At 38.7% G+C, this 16,708-nt stretch overlaps 1 protein-coding gene across 1 annotated transcript; it reads left to right on the plus strand.

The window, feature by feature from the left end:
* Positions 1-14,033: 14,033 nt before the first annotated feature.
* On the plus strand, positions 14,034-15,678 carry LOC143545317 (poly(ADP-ribose) glycohydrolase 1-like). The gene is made up of 4 exons (XM_077037232.1): positions 14,034-14,235; positions 14,351-14,473; positions 14,902-14,964; positions 15,413-15,678. The coding sequence occupies exons 1-4, from the start codon at positions 14,086-14,088 to the stop codon at positions 15,572-15,574; spliced, it is 498 nt and encodes a 165-aa protein (XP_076893347.1). The 5' UTR covers positions 14,034-14,085; the 3' UTR covers positions 15,575-15,678.
* Positions 15,679-16,708: the final 1,030 nt, after the last annotated feature.

The following is a 16,708-nucleotide window of genomic DNA, read 5'->3' on the forward strand; positions in this document are numbered from 1 at the left end:
AGTAATTATTTACGTGTCATGTATTCATAATGTACATCACTAGCAATTACTTCCCGTAAGGGCAATTTGGTCAACACATAACAATTAACTAGCAATTATTCCCCGCAAGGGCAATTTGGTCAAATCATGACAATCAATTAGCAATTATTCCCCGCGAGGGTATTTTGGTCAAAATACGACAATTAGTTAGCAATTATCCCCGCAAGGGCAATTTTCACAAAATTCAGCAACTAGTTTCTTAACGACAGAATTCTACTTGAAAAACTAGTCTATCCCACCGATCATAGCATCACAATTAATTTACCAAAAATCATCACAAAAACATGTATGTGTTAGGTTTCCAGAACATATTTTGTTGTATTTTTATTCCATACATATTTCTCACAAAGATCAATTTACCACAGCAAACTCATAACAGTCAAATTTATGCGCAACAGAATGTTATTTGAAATTCCCGTTAAACAAAAAATCCAATAATTGCAAGACCACTTGGGTTAGGTTCCTAACTCAACAAGTCAACTTTCAGAAGTGGAACCAACCCAATTGGTCTCGTGGTTCATGAGATATAACATTTACAAAACAACCTAACAGCAAATCTAACAACTCAGCTTTGCACAACGTTTTTTGTAAAATCATAAAGGTTAACTTTTACACGTCCAAAAATTGCAAATTTACATTCTTTAGAAACTAGACTCAACCTAGTTTACTGTAGTATCAATTATCTCAACCAATTTTCACATTTACACCCCGTTACAGTCAATTGAACATCAAAAACACAATCTGTCCAGAAACTGTTTGCAACAAAACTCAACATATTAATCATCTATAGACCATAATCCTTTCATATGACATTCTAGACACCATAACCACTATCCATGCATATCAATTACACCATACATACATGGTTAGGGTTTTATATAATCTCAAAATCAAAGACACAACAATTAACATGTAACAATATCAATTCTAGTCATCAAATCATCATCAATACATCATCAAATCAAACAAAAATCATATGAACACAATATATGAAATTTTCGGAATCTAGGGTTTGTAATTAACCCATTAAAAATCGAAATTAAGTACAAAGGATGCATAGGATAGTCGTTTATACCTTCCTAGCACCTTAATCTTCAATTGAAAAGCTTTAAAATTGATTGTATGTATGTGTGTGAGTGGCGGCAGCCGTGAGGAGGGGGGTAAAGGAGTCCGATCGGGGTAGAGGGAGAGGAGAGAAAGAGAGGCTAGGGTTTTATAATATTATTAATAATAATCATGTTACATCTAGGTCCCTCCACTTCACATTATTAGTTTACTAGCCCAAAGTAATTAGTTTGCATCTTGAATTAACTTCTTAAACAATATAATCACATAACACATAAGTCTAACACATAATTATTGTTTTTATGTTTCTTGTTTATTCACCACTCGTTTGCGTCAACTCGTTTGCGTTTCGGTGCAATTCCCGAAAGACTACACATGTAGTAAGTGTTAAGCGTCATTTAAACCCTAGTTTAAATGAAATGAGGTGTGCGTTATAGATTCAATGATCTTAAGTTTGAATTGACGGAGTTGAGTTAACGGAGTTAACCTGAAATTGACGAATGTCACATACAGGGCCATTGTGTCGTTAACGGCCGTGTACGTCCCGTTTATCTGGTTGGCTACTAACATGGAATCCACGTGGGCTTCCAGGTTTTTCACCCCCATCTTCCGCGCAATTCTCAACCCGGCCAGGAATGCTTCGTACTCCGCTTCGTTATTCGTACTTGGAAAATCCAGTCGAATAGCGTAAGTGTACTCTTGGCCTACTGGGTTGGTTAGTTTCAACCCTGCGCCTGAACCCTCGTTGTTGGCTGCTCCATCAGTGTAGAGTCGCCAGACATCATCAATGTCCTGTGCTGGAGAGGGTTGAGCCTCTTCCTGGCACTCTTTCTCCCGCGAAGCGGGGACTTCTGCAATAAAGTCGGCCAAGACCTGGCCTTTTATGGCTGGTCTTGGCTTGTACTTTATCGCATATTCTCCCAATTCTATTGCCCATTTGGCTAGGCGTCCTGACAACTCGGGTTTGCCTAGAACGTTTGCAAGTTTGAAGTTGGTGAGAATGGTGATTGGGTGACCTTGGAAATACCGTCTTAGCCTGCGTGAAGCCTGTACGAGCGCTAAGACTAATTTTTCCAAAGTAGAGTACCGGGTTTCTACGTCTGTTAAGACGCGGCTAACATAGTAGATGGGCATCTGGATGCCTTTTCGTTCTACTAGCAGGACTGCCCCGATTGCTCTATCTGTGGCGGAGAGGTATTGGATTAACTCCTCCCCCGCTTCTGGTGCTGTGAGCGTTGGGAGTTCGATCAAGCATGACCGAATCTCTTGAAAAGCTGCTTCCGCTTCTGGTGTCCAGCGGAAGTGCGTTTTCTTTAAACAATTTCTCAATGTTGACACGAATGGGAACGACCTATCCGCATGATTCGCCAAAAAGCGCTTAAGTGCGACTAGTCGTCCATTCAGTGTCTGAGCTTGTTTGAGGGTAGTAGGTGATTCCATTTTGATAATGGCTTCGACCTTTTCAGGGTTCGCTCTGAAGCCATCTTTGGTAACGATGACTCCTAAGAACTTCCCTTCTTCCATTCCAAAAGAACACTTGCTCGGGTTGAGCTTCATGTTTATCTTTCTGAGCGTGTTGAAAGTTTCCTCGATGTCTTTCAACATCGCTTCTGGCTCAAGGCTTTTGATGACCAGGTCATCCATGTAAACTTCCAAGTTCCTCCCAATTTGGGCATGAAACTCTTTGTCCATCAGGCGTTGGTATGTGGACCCGGCATTCTTAAGTCCGAATGGCATCATTTGATAACAAAACGTGCCATCGGGCGTCCGAAATGCGGTTTTATCCTGATCGTCAACGGCCATGTGAATTTGATGGTATCCCTTATACGCATCAAGGAAGCATTTAAGGCGAAACGGTGCTAACGAATCTACCTTAAGATCAATTTCGGGTAACGGGTAACAATCTTTGGGGCATGCTTTGTTTAGGTCTTTGAAATCTATGCACATGCGCCATTGTTTGTTAGATTTCGGTACCATGACGGGATTTGCAACCCATGTTTGATATTTACTAACGCGTACGATGCCTGCGTCAAGGAGTTCCTTGACTTGGGTTCTACACGCGTTAGCCTGTTCCGCTCCCATTACTCGACGCTTTTGTATGACCGGCTTAAAAGCCGGGTCACACTTGAGCTTATGCTCTGCCTTACTTCGAGGTACACCAGTCTTGTCAGCTGGTGTCCACGCGAAGATGTCGGCGTTTTTCAGCAGTAAGCGTTTGAGTAAGGTGCGTGTGGGATCGGTGATTGTTGGACCAATGGTAACAGCCTGGTCAGGGTATTTGCCATTGAAGGCCCATTCTTCTGGTTCGGTAATGGTTGGTTTAGCCATATTTGGTTTGGGTTTAGATGAGACAGATGCGATGCATACCTGGGGAATACCGGTGATCATCGCTACACCCTCAGCTGTTGGCCACCCCATCATGTCGTGGACTGAAGACACCACAGCATTGAATCTTGCCATCCCATCTCTCCCGAAGAGAATGTCGTATGTGTGGTGTGGCTTCCTCGTTACGATGAAGTCCACATCTTCTGTGCGGGAGTGTTTCCCGTCCGTGAGAGTGACGGGGAAAGATAGGATACCCAGAGGGGTGTTTGTGCTGCCATCAAACCCTTCCATCGAGGCGTAGACCGTTTCCAGGCGTTCTTTGTCTTCGTCGTCTAGCTTGTCGAAGAACTGCCTGTACATGACCGTTGACGAAGCGCCGTTATCAGCAAGAGTGCGGGAAGTAATGTAGTGCCCCAGCTGGCTTTTGATGACTATAGGGCCTTCTTTGTTGGGCCCTCCTGGCACTCGCGGGAAGCGCACTTCAGCTTCCTTCCACGCACATGGTTCTGTCGTTCGTCGTTTTCTTCCTCTGACGTTGCCATGAACCATGTGGATGCTGATGTCGACGAGCTTTCGTCTGTTGCCCTTGTACCGATTATCATTCCTCCCTCCGTTCTTGATTGATGCCACGAGGTGTGTAAGTTTTCCATCTTTGACGAATGTTTCGACAATATCCTTCAAAGATGTACACTCCTCGGTGGTGTGGCTCTTTGTCCCGTGGAAGTCACAGGATTTGCTCTGATCAGCGTTATGGCGCTGTCGGATCGTTGGAGCTTTTGGCCATGGGAGTTTCTATGTGGCAAATATCTCTGTGACGCTTTTGGTGAGTGGCGTCCATCTAGGGTTCCGGTTTGATGAGTGCGTGTTATCCCTTCCGCCTAATAGAGGGCGAGAGCTGGATGAGGTGTCAAAGTTTACCCTTGACTGCCAAATACCAAGCTTCCTCTTTTTGTTTTGTCGGGCGGTGCAGACATTATTCTCTCTGGTCCTTTGCGTGTAGAGGTTTGTACTCTGGGGAAGATTCCTACCTAGTTGCTTATCCGTTTCGGCAAAGCGTTTAGCTGCCGTCATGATGGCATCCCATGTGGATGGCATGCCATCTTTACCCGTCAATGTGCGGATAAGCTCTGGGTATTCGGCGCCCTGGATGAAAGCGGCACGAACGAGATCTTCACTTATGGTGCCCAGACTCAGCTTCTTTGAGTTGAAGCGAGTGATGAAGTCTAGCAAAGATTCATCCTCCTCTCTAACGCAGTTGAGGATCGTCCACTGCTCTTCAGTATATTTTCTCTGTTGACTGAAGTGCTGGCTGAACTTGTGCTGGAAGTCCGCCCAATCATAGATGTGGTGGACCGGTAGACGATCAAACCACGCCCTGGCCGCTCCGACCAGCGTCATCTGGAACATATAACACCACGTGGGTTCCGTCCAGTTGCTGACGGTTGCCCCCGCTATGAATCTGTTCAAGTGATCGTCTGGGTCGGATATGCCATCATAAGTGCCGATGTTGGACATCTGTTTGGCACTCTTCAGGGCGATTGCTTCCGCAATGTCCCTTGCAAACTTGGACGTTCCCGCATTTGCAACAGTTGGCCTGAAACTTTTGGAGAAGTCACGTGGGTTTCCCCCCGCGTTCCTTGGTTTAAAGGTTTCTCCAAAATTTCTTCTCGGCTGGAAGTCCGTTTCTTTACGCTTCCCTTTCGCCCTATGACGAGGGTTTGCGTCATTGTCGGACTCCTCCCAATCATCGTCCAAGTACTCGCCATCATTGCTCATGTTGAGCTGTTGTCGAGTGCTTCCGAATTCGTCATTGGCCTGTTGGAGTGAACGTAAACGTTCATCCAACTCAGCTTGGAATTCTTTTTGAAGTGCTTCCGCCCAAGCTTTAACTTGATCCAGTGTTTGGCGGGGAAGCCTTGTCTGTTGTTTATCTAACTGGGTATTAATGAATCCCAGGGGAGGATTGTTTACTGCACTTGCCCCAGCTTGGGTAACCGGGGTAGTGTTCGTAAAAATTGTGTACTCATCGGTGTTCCCCCCCAGTAGCTGGGGTTGTGGTTACCGGAGTTTCTTGGTCACTCGGTGGCCTTGGCATCGGAGTAACCTTAACCATCTTTCCAGAGGTTTTGAAAAAACTGAGAAAAAGAATTAGTTCTAGCTTTATGCACGGATGGCACCAATGAAGAAACACTAGGTGACCCCGGCAGATTACGGATAATCTTAGGGTTAAGTAGATGTTTCCCACGAGGGTTAGGTCCGGCAAAGATGGTTATTCTTCTAGACCTGCAAAACAGACACCGTGAGCTCGTCACTGAGAAGGGGGGGGGGGTTCCTCCTTGTGACCACCCTCCGGCGTGAGAATCAGACTAGATTGCTCTGAATATAAGTGTATATTAAGAGAAATAGCTAGAGAAGATAAGATAAGATGCCCATACCGTTCTAAGGTGTTGGAGTATTTATAGCCGAAGGTAGGTTTCCAAGCAGGTACGGCCAGCTGTATAATATTCCTTTTCCACCAACTACGGGCTATGTACGTGCCACGATGGGAGTTGGTGGGTGGACAATGGCTAATAGTGACATTTTGTACTAGAGCGTGCTCCTCCTCGTACTATTGTCGGTGAGCTGTCACCCTATGATTGGTTCATGGGCTGCTTTGGTCAGATCTTGTCTATTTTGTCCATACCTTGGCAGGTATAGTACAAAAGATCTTCCAGAAGCGTACGGACTGGCTCTTTTGGGCGGGAATATTCCCGCCTTGCTCATTCCTTCTTCAGGTGACATTGCTGAAGTATAAGAGTTAGTGCCTTATGCGTGTAGCCTTACTGTTAGTGCGGGTAGCCTTCCTTCTTGGCTTGTACTCATAGCTGCGGGAACAGGCAGGGTACTGTACCAAGGGAGGCTTTCCTGCGGGAACAGCTGGCTTACTGCGTGTAAGGTCTCCATCTCTCTGAGCATGGTGGGTCCTGCGGAACCAGTTGGTCTATGCGCAGACGTACCTCATCAAGGTGTATCTTGCGGGTCCAACTGGGCTTTGCGGGGACCTACCTCTTCAGTGGACCTTGTTTTAAAATTGTTTTTACATTGATGACAAGTAGCCTGATTGCTAACCAGGCTTGCCCATGTCTATCAAATTAGGCCGCCCTTATAAATGCTACCTATTTTCATTCTTCAAAACAGACTGGGGGCTGTGGGCCTTGTTTAAAATCCATTCACGTTGCTCCGTTTGGCTTTTTTTTATTCAATATACAACACTAGTTTTTGTCCCTGTATTACGGAGGTTGTTTAAAATTCTGTTTCTAATATTGTGAATGTATTTCGTTATATTTTAGTTTATTTATTGTAAGAAGTTAATAATATACTATGACAAACTGAAAATTTTCTTACTTTTTCAAACACTCATCACGATTTGACACAAATTTTCGGGACGAAAATTCTTTAACATGGGATGATGTGACAATCGTCAATTTCAGGTTAACTCCGTTAACTCAACTCCGTCAATTCAAACCTAAAGATTTCAGAATCTATAACGCACACCTCATTACATTTAAACTAGGGTTTAAATGACGATTGACACTTACTACATGTGTAGTCTTTCGGGAATTGCATCGAAACGCAAACGAGTTGACGCAAACAATTGGTGAATAAACGAAAAACGTCAAAACAATAATTATGTGATAATTATGTGTTAGACTTATGTGTTATGTGATAACATTGTTATAAACGTTAACTCAATGTGCTAGAACTAGTTAATTAAGCTAGAAAAGTAACATTTGAAAGTGGAGGGACCTAGATGTAACATTATTATTATTAATAATATTATAAAACCCTAAACTCTCTTCTCTCTTTCTCTCCCAAACCCGACGGCAGCCTCTAACCCCCCCCCCCCCTTGCGATCGGCCTTCATACACACACATACAATCAAGATTTTTCAAGTTTGATTGAAGATTAAGGTGCTAGGAAGGTATAAACGACTATCCTATGCATCCTTTATACTTAATTTCGATTTTTAATGGGTTAATTACAAACCCTAGATTCCGAAAATTTCATATATTGTGTTCATATGATTTTTGTTTGATTTGATGATGTGTTGATGATGATTTGATAACTAGAATTGATATTGTTACATGTTAATTATTGTGTCTTTGATTTTGAGATCAAATAAAACCCTAACCATGTATGTATGGTGTAATTGATGTGCATGGATAGTGGTTATGGTGTCTAGAGTGTCATATGAACGGGTTATGGTCTATAGATGATTACTATGTTGAATTTTGTTGCAAACAGTTTCTGGACATATTGTGTTGTTGATGTTCAATTGACTGTAACGGGGTGTAAATGTGAAAATTGGTTGAGATTATTGATACTACAGTAAACTACGTTGAGTCTAGTTTCTAAAGAATATAAATTTGAAATTTTTGGACGTGTAAAAGTTAACCTTTATGATTTTACAAAAACGTTGTGCAAAGCTGAGTTGTTAGACCTGCTGTTAGGTTGTTTTGTAAATGTTATATCTCATGAACCACGAGACCAATTGGATTGGTTCCACTTCTGGAAGTTGACTTGTTGAGTTAGGAACCTAACCTAAGTGGTCTTGCATTTGTTGGATTTTTCATTTAACGGGAATTTCAAATAACATTCTGTTGCGCATGAATTTGACTGTTGTGAGTTTGCTGTAATGTTTTGATCATTGTGAGAAACCTATGTGGAATAAAAATAAAATAAAATATGTTCTGGAAACCTAATACATGTATGCTTTTGTGATGATTTTTGATGAATTAATTGAGATGCTATGATCGGTGGAAGAGTATAATCTTTCAAGTAGAATTCTGTCTCGGTGAAACTAGCTGCTGAATTTTGTGAAAATGCATGAAACATGATAATTGCTAGTTAATTGTTATGTTTTGACCAAATTGCCCCTGCGGGGAATACTTGCTAAATAGTTGTGGCGTTTTGACCAAATTGCCCCTACGGGGAATAGTTGCTAGTGATGTACATTATTAATACACGACACGTAAATAATCGTTCACACATGTATCGTATCACAACTGTACTTGTTAAGTCACACACGATTCACAAACGAAACACGAAACGTAATTTGTGCATAGGTGTTATGTGCCGAGTCTAGAGACTCGATAATAGTTCCGACACTTAGAAAATCTCTTTGTTGTTTTAGAACGCTAGAGAGAGTTTTCTGTGACGCGCATCACTTGGTGATTTATTTTTGGGAAATCTTCGCAAACAGTGAGTTCACTTACCCCAAACTATTTTCAAACGCTTTTCACTTGGGGAGATAACATACTCCGAAAACGCATTTAAGATTTTGTTAATATAAATTATATATCACTTGTAAAGACTAAGTGGCAAACGCAATAACTAAAGTCCTTCATTCACATCGAACCGTTTAGTATTGGATAATAGCGAGTCATTGTTGAGTAGTACTACTGGGTTTGACAAACCCCACCCAACGCTAAACTCGACTGGAGGTCGAGTGGGTGTAATCTTGGCTAAACACATACCATGGTCGGGATAGACCTGGTGGCAAGGCAAATGATAAACAGTCAGCTTCGGTGTCGAACACTTAGTAATACTTGCTTTATAGGCTAGCTACCTATAGATATATAATTGACATAACACTATCTGGTAACGCAAAACTGTAACATCCTAAAATTTATAATGTTGAATAAAGAAAGTTACGTTTAGTGATTTCGCGTTATTAATTAATTAATATCGAGTAAAGAACGGATCATGGACTTAGATTAATTGAGATGGGTTAAATGAGAATGGACCTTAGGTCCATGGGCTTTAAGGGATATAAATATCCCCTAAACCAAGCTAAAACCCTAAACCCTCATTTCATTTCCATCATAATCTCTACACACTCCAAACACACACACACACCATAAACGAGCAAGACCCGAGAGAGAGTAAACGTTAGTTGGTATTAGATCTTATTACACGAGATCTAGAGTGAATAAACAAGCTAACCAAGATCGAACGAGCGCTAAAGGTATCTTCTTGACCTTTAAAGTTTACGTAGTGAACGTTTTTACTTAAAGGTCCAAGCTTTATAGTATATACGGGATATATATACGACCGAAAACGGTTAGGGAACGTAGTGGGTGATGTCGAACCATAACAAGGGTATTAAAATCGCCAAAATGCTTGATAAAAACTAAACCCGTAGCTGAACTGGGTAACTTCGCCTGCAAAAGCTTAACTTCGCCTTCAAAGCTTAACTTCGCCTTCAAGGCTTAACTTTGCCTACGGCCAAGTTCGCCTAACTGTTAACTTCGCCTAAGGCCAAGTTCGCCTAATTGATAACTTCGCCTAAGGCCAAGTTCGCCTAACTGGTAACTTCGCCTAAGGCCAAGTTCGCCTAACTGATAACTTCGCCTAAGGCCAAGTTCGCCTAATTGATAACTTCGCCTAAGGCCAAGTTCGCCTAACTGATAACTTCGCCTAAAGCTAAGTTCGCTTAAGGTTTAACTTCGCCTAAAGTTAAGTTCGCTTAGAAAATAAATTAAAAACCTAATGGAAAATGTGTTAAGACAGTTAATGTAAATAAAATTTTTCCAAGCTGACCTGGCAGCTCGACCCCAGCCAGGGGCTCTGCCCCTTGGACCCTGCTAGGGGCTGCCGCCCCTAGACCCCGCTACCAGGGGCGCTGCCCCCTGACCCCCGTTCGTTGTGGGTAGTAGTTAAGACTAGAAATATGATATGAGTAGTGATAGTTAATTGATACGTATACTTGTTATACAGTCAGCCGTGCACAACTGAAGAAAGGGATTACGATTAACGGTGAACGTAACCGTGTTCAGGTGAGTTTCTAGCCCCATTTATGTGTTATGTTTTCGGGGCTGTGTGCATACTCGATATGTTTGTTAATACGCTTATCCTAAGAGATAAGTGTATGCCTTACGTGAATAATGTGATATGTATGAATGATGGCTTGACGGTACGTGAACGATCTTTGGATATTGCACGTACTGTCAGGTTGTAACGCTAAGTATAAGGTAAGTATGATATGTATGCTTATGTGTATGAATGTGATAAAGTTAATAAAAGAAGGAAAGGATGGTTGTATGGTAACGAAGAGGGAATCGAACCCTACTAATATTCGAGAACTAGGGAACCGAACCCTACTAATATTCGAGGAAAGAGGGTACCGAGCCCTAATAATACTCGAGGTATGATGTATGGTTGTATGGTAACGAAGAGGGAATCAAACCCTACTAATATTCGAGAACTATGGAACCGAACCCTACTAATATTCGAGGAAAGAGGGTACCGAGCCCTAATAATACTCGAGGTATGATGTATGGTTGTATGGTAACGAAGAGGGAATCGAAACCTACTAATATTCGAGAACTAGGGAACCGAACCCTACTAATATTCGAGGAAAGAGGGTACCGAGCCCTAATAATACTCGAGGAAAGAGGGTACCGAGCCCTAATAATACTCGAGGAAGGAGGGTACCGAGCCCTAATAATACTCGAGGAAGGAAGGTACCGAGCCCTAATAATACTCGAGGAATGTAGGGCGTAATGCTCTTTATAACGTAAGATATGAAAGTAAGTTAATACAAAAGAAAGTATGAAAGTATGAATGAAAGAAAATAAGTTTATGTGTATTGTATAATGTATGATTAACTAGAACTCACTCAGCGTAGCTGACTTTTAGTATGCACGCAGGTGAGTAGGATGAGGCAGCTCGCTTGAGGAGACACGTGGCACTGAATAAGAGGCTGGCATCGGAAGACTCAAGACGTTTAAGTTTAATGTTTCGTTTATTTTGAAAGACAAAATGATGTTTTAAGACAAGACGTGTTTTGTTATGAAATGTTTTATGAAAGCTTTTATATTCCGCGAATGTTTTAATTAACTCTGATATTTAGAACTGCGTTTATGAGTAAATCCAACACGAAAGTAGGGCTACCGGTAACGGGGCCTTACAAAAACGCTGAACGCAAAACGCTGAACGCAAACGCTAAACGCTTTATTTTATATAAACTTGTGAACTCACCAACCTCGTGTTGACACTTTTAGTATGTTATTCTCAGGTAGCCGAGGCGGGCGCGCGGTATAGGATCATGCATTGTTTGAAACGCTTTTGTTTATGCAACCTGATTTAAACTGTTATTATGGGGTTTTGAGTCGTCCTGCGTGACGCAACTTTTATCTTTTGGTTTTTACGCTTCCGCACTTATTTTCATTTAAACGTTTTTATGGTTTGATTATAACTAATGATTCCGATCCTGTTAGTTCACACCCTCTGACGGTAAAAGTCCGTTAGTGGATTTTGAGGGTGTGACATATACTTGAACCTAATTTGATTAATTTATATTGGGCTTGTTCATTTTTTAATGAAACGTTGAATGAATTATCTACTTCATTTTTATATTTATTCATTTATGTTTATTTGTTATAATTAAGATATTATTTTATGAAACTTTTCATTTAAGTTAAACTTAAAAGAAAAAAAAAAGAATCGTGTAACTAAATCCATATTGAGAAATTAAATTAGGGTTTGATTACGGGGTTTGTTTTACATTTTACGTGTTTCTAATATTAATATATTTTTATTGTATATTAATTTTATTTATTATAAGGAAATTAATAAAATACTTAGGGTTTAATGATGAAAGTGTTTTATAAATAAATGAGATGTTATATCCCGTTTAAAAGTTATCTGGGTTTGATGAGACCTATGACCAGTTTATTTTTTTTACTATAAAATTGTTTCATAATTATAAATAATATCTTTTAAAAAAATAAATATTAATATTTATTATATCCCTATTTTATAGGATTTTTATATCATATATTCGGTGAGATTAATTTTTAATATATTGAGATTTTATAACCCGTTTAATGGCTAGCTGGGTTTGGTGAGACCCATACCCGTGAATTCGAGTCAAATGCATGAGAAACCACCATTTACAAATAATGCAATCTGGTGGCTTGAGAAAAAATATGGAGTTTTCGTTTATATATATTTAAGATATATGTAGTAAGTAAATATAATTAATAGGGGAATGTTAGTGTACAAATAAGATTAATGTGGTAATTATATATGCAAGTAACTATGTAATTACATCATAGAGTAATTACATAATTACTCTATGATGTAATGACATAGTTACTCTACTTGTATATATAATTACACCACTTGATTCTCACAATTAGCACGTTAATTTCATTTTTATTTGATCAAAACTCATCTTTAATAACTAATATATATGAGAAAATAATAAAACACTAATAATAAATACACACAACTTATTTTAAGTTTCACTCGTCGGTACTAGGTTCGTAACCCGTGTATTACACGGCCTGAAAAATGATATAATGTCAATAAAAATATGTTTGCATATTCGGTATAAGTTATATGTAAAATCAAACATGAAGTGTATGTTATAACATATGAAACAATTATAATTATTTAGAAAAAATCCATAATGCCAAATAATTTAGTAAGGTATAACAATTTTTCATAAATTAAACTATATATTACACTAATTATAATAATGACGAAGGATTATAACATAAATTGTTCATAAAATAAAGGAAATAATTCAATGGAAAAAGTTTCCACCAGGTTTGAAAATACCAGTTGTTTCAACAAACTTGTATTGAACCAAATATGAACCTGAACCGCTCGTTCAAATTAAAATAAAACTAAAAATACATAAATAATGAATTTGAGTTTTAAGTTAAAAAAAATACCAACCTTTAAAATAACTCTTTTCGACTCATATACATTCGGATCATAACTCTTATCCGCTCGTTTTGACCCAAACTAATTTGATACTATTTTAAAAAGTGTTTTGACGCGAATTTATTTTAATCAAAAAATTATATTACTTTAAACAGGCGGGTTGGGTTTTTGTTTGGTTCAAAACAAGTTTAGGTCAATGTACTACGATACATAATAATGAATTTTATTTTTAAGTTAAAAAATCCTGTGGTCGATTAGCCAACAGTTATGGTTTAATTATTTATAATATTTTTTTCTAGGTGGTTTTTTATTTGTGATGGAAACCCATTCCCAACCCCTATACTTTCATTTGTGGTGGAAACCCCAATCCAAACCCGCAACCTTGATTCTCTCTATTAATCATCTATATATTAGAAGAGTGCCCGCGCGATGCAGCGGGTCTTTAAACGCGGAATCTATTAATCACGTAACAATTATGAGTGTTCATGGTTTGGTTTAAAACCCTGAAAACGTTTAAACTGGTCATCGGTTTGGTTTCTCGGCTGGGTTGTTTACTTTCAGTCGTTTTTTTACTTCCTTTATCCTTTCAAGTATCATATTTTGACTAATAAGTGCACGCAAACAAATTAACATAAAGACCTAAACATGAAAGGATTCAAATGAATGAACTGAACGAATCAGATGTGTTCGTGTTCCATCGTTTAGCTAAATGAACAAAAAAAATTTGTCCGTGTTCATTCGCTTATTTAATAAAAACCCATGAATGGTTCACGGACAGTTCACCGCACGTTTGGTTCCTTTAACAGTGCCCAACCATGAACCAAGGAAATGTTTTATCTAACAACCAAGAGTATAAACCAATTTGTTATTTTATTATCATCTTTCTAATATTCATTTTATGTCTTATTGTTGATTTCTGCTAAAAGATTAATGTGAATTATGTTAAATAGGGAAGTTAACAAGGCATTTTGTGGCTTTTCGGACCCTTGCAAGTCTCATAGATATCAGATGCTATTCAAAGATGATCACTCTTCAGAGGCTGAGCTTGATCATGATTATAAGAGCCTTGAAAGCAATTCAGATAATTTGGTGTGAGATTTTTCTACCTTTAACTGATATCTAATTGTTTTAGTTGGAGGTAACAATTTTGACCCGTTTACATATAAATGGGTCAATTTTGGTCTAATGAGTCAACCCTGAACAGAGAATTTGTCAGCCTGCAAGTGTTGAAGATGAAGTAGGGATTGCTACAGGAAATTGGGGTTGTGGTGCATTTGGGGGAGATCCTGAACTTAAGGCTATGATACAATGGCTTGCTGCTTCTCAGGTAATATCTCTCTTTCAAATAATGCAATTCAATATTCATATTTTTATAATTTGTTTGAAAAATAAAGTTGAGAATTAATTTTGGGATTATTTATCATTTCATGGACACTGATTTAGTATTTTCTTGTCAGTACGGGTGTTCACTTTCGGGTTCGGCCGGTTTTGGCAGTTTAGTTGTTTGGTATTGGCGGTTTGAACTTTTTAAAATTATGAATTTGTATAAAGTTTTGATAATGATCAAGATGGTTCATGATTATAATATATGTCAAATGGCCAATACCACGAAAACTGAACCGTTTGGATCTCAAACCGGTCAAAACGGCCAATTTGCTTTGATTTGGACGGTTCAGTCAGTTTCATCAGTTTTTTAACACTCCTACTTGTTAGTACTTCTTTCATATTTGCGTACTTTCGTGCAATTCTATCCAGGCGTTAAGACCTTTTGTGGTGTATTATACATTTGGCTTGGAGGCATTACAAACTCTGGACAAGGTAATTCCTTCAATATAACAGTTAAATCATCCTACACCTGATAGCATGATATGAAATACAGTCAATTTTCATTTCTGTATAAAAGATGTCAATCTTGACCCATTTTCATGGAAATGAGTTAACTTTGGACTAATATTATACGTCTAACTGGCCAGTACGGTAACCTTTGTGAATTTAGTGAAAAGTGAAACAAGTCAAAACTGGTTGAAAACCAACTATAAAGTTACTAATGTATTTAATGCTTACAACTTTTAAAATCTCGTCATTCAAAGAAATTAGATTAATATCTTTATAATATATTTGTTTACTCATATATAATAATGTTATTATTTATTAAGTCTTATGAAAAGGAACAGTAATATGTTGACCTAAAGCCTATTTTGACCCGTTACCCAACCCACCCATTTTTCTGCTGTAGCAATGGCAAAGTTTTATTGCTTATGTGCAGGTAACAGAGTGGATTACTTCCCATAAATGGAGCGTGGGTGACCTTTGGAATATGATAGATGAATACTCATCACAGAGATCTAAAAAAGAAACACAAGTTGGCTTTTTCAACTGGCTTCTTCCATTATTATCTTCTGATGACCCCATGATATTGGATCCTTAGTGATCTCGAGTAGTATTGTTGTATGATTAGCTTTATATTATCGGGTCAAAACACGAGCCTCTGCTAAACTTTTTAGGTCATAATGTTAAGTTTCAAAGTTGTGATTTCATGGAATCGAATTTGTTAGTTTTTTTTTTATTTTGGTTTGGTTCGAGTGCAAAACCCATCCGTACACACCTCTACTATTTGAGATATAATATATATAGAACCATTTAGATGACACTTGTTGACAATCAGATGGCCAGTCACAGAAACATGTAGCAAGTCTTCTCTACTGCCTTATAAAGTTCAATCTTTTATTATATGTTATCTTTCTTAGTATTCTAGTGGGTGGGAATCCTTGATTAGAAGTTTTTAGAAAAGTAGATACTTTAAACAAGTTGTTGGATGGTATCATTCTACCTTTTCCAAATACTGTTATGGTCAATCCTGCAGGATGAGTCATACTCATAGGCATGTACTTGTTCAATATCTTTTTAGAATATATACCTCATGAAAAAGGTTCCACATTAGAAAAACCAATGTTTGACTTTGAATAGTCAACTTGATGACTTGTAAATTTCAAAGGTTGGGTGTGATGTCTATTTCTATACCTTGTAACACTTGCAGATCACTAGTGATAAAGTTGGATCTACCTGAACCACCTTTACATTTTTCCTAATAATTTTTTATTAATAACCCATGTGAAAATAAAATCACATTTCTTTAATTATAATCTAGGTTCGGAATAAAAAGATTTAGAACGTTTTATTCTTCATAAAGAATATTGTGTGCCAAAACATTCCAGTTAACATGTTTTAAAGTGAATGTATTGAAATCGTTACTTACAAACGGGTTGTTTGCAGAACGTTGTTTAATACTTAATGTTTGTAGTAAAGGTACCTCCACATTTCGAACCTCGGGAGAGAAGGACGTTGATCGAGCTTTTCCATGCCTAGTCCCAGTTTCGATTAAAGACCCAGAACGGGCTAGGATTGTAGGATGGATATCACTAGAATAAAAAGGGGCAGGCATAATAAATGGAGCACCATCATAACAACGGGGCGGGACCCACGTGGTTGCACAACTAATTTCATTAACATTGAGCATGCGATTATAGGGAAATAACCTTTTTTTTTTCAAAACTTACAAGAT

The sequence above is a fragment of the Bidens hawaiensis genome, unplaced genomic scaffold, assembly GCF_021521415.1.
Source record: "Bidens hawaiensis isolate Kalapana, Puna unplaced genomic scaffold, B.hawaiensis_p1.1 tig00013897_1, whole genome shotgun sequence".
Classification (NCBI taxonomy): Eukaryota; Viridiplantae; Streptophyta; class Magnoliopsida; order Asterales; family Asteraceae; genus Bidens; species Bidens hawaiensis.

Bases quoted from the DNA above. Each gene is read 5' to 3' on its own strand.
- LOC143545317 (XM_077037232.1), top strand. From the start codon at position 14,086: ATGTTAAATAGGGAAGTTAACAAGGCATTTTGTGGCTTTTCGGACCCT. The intron at 14,236-14,350 runs GTGTGAGATTTT...AACCCTGAACAG, and splicing joins AAAGCAATTCAGATAATTTG to AGAATTTGTCAGCCTGCAAG. The intron at 14,965-15,412 runs GTAATTCCTTCA...GCTTATGTGCAG, and splicing joins CATTACAAACTCTGGACAAG to GTAACAGAGTGGATTACTTC.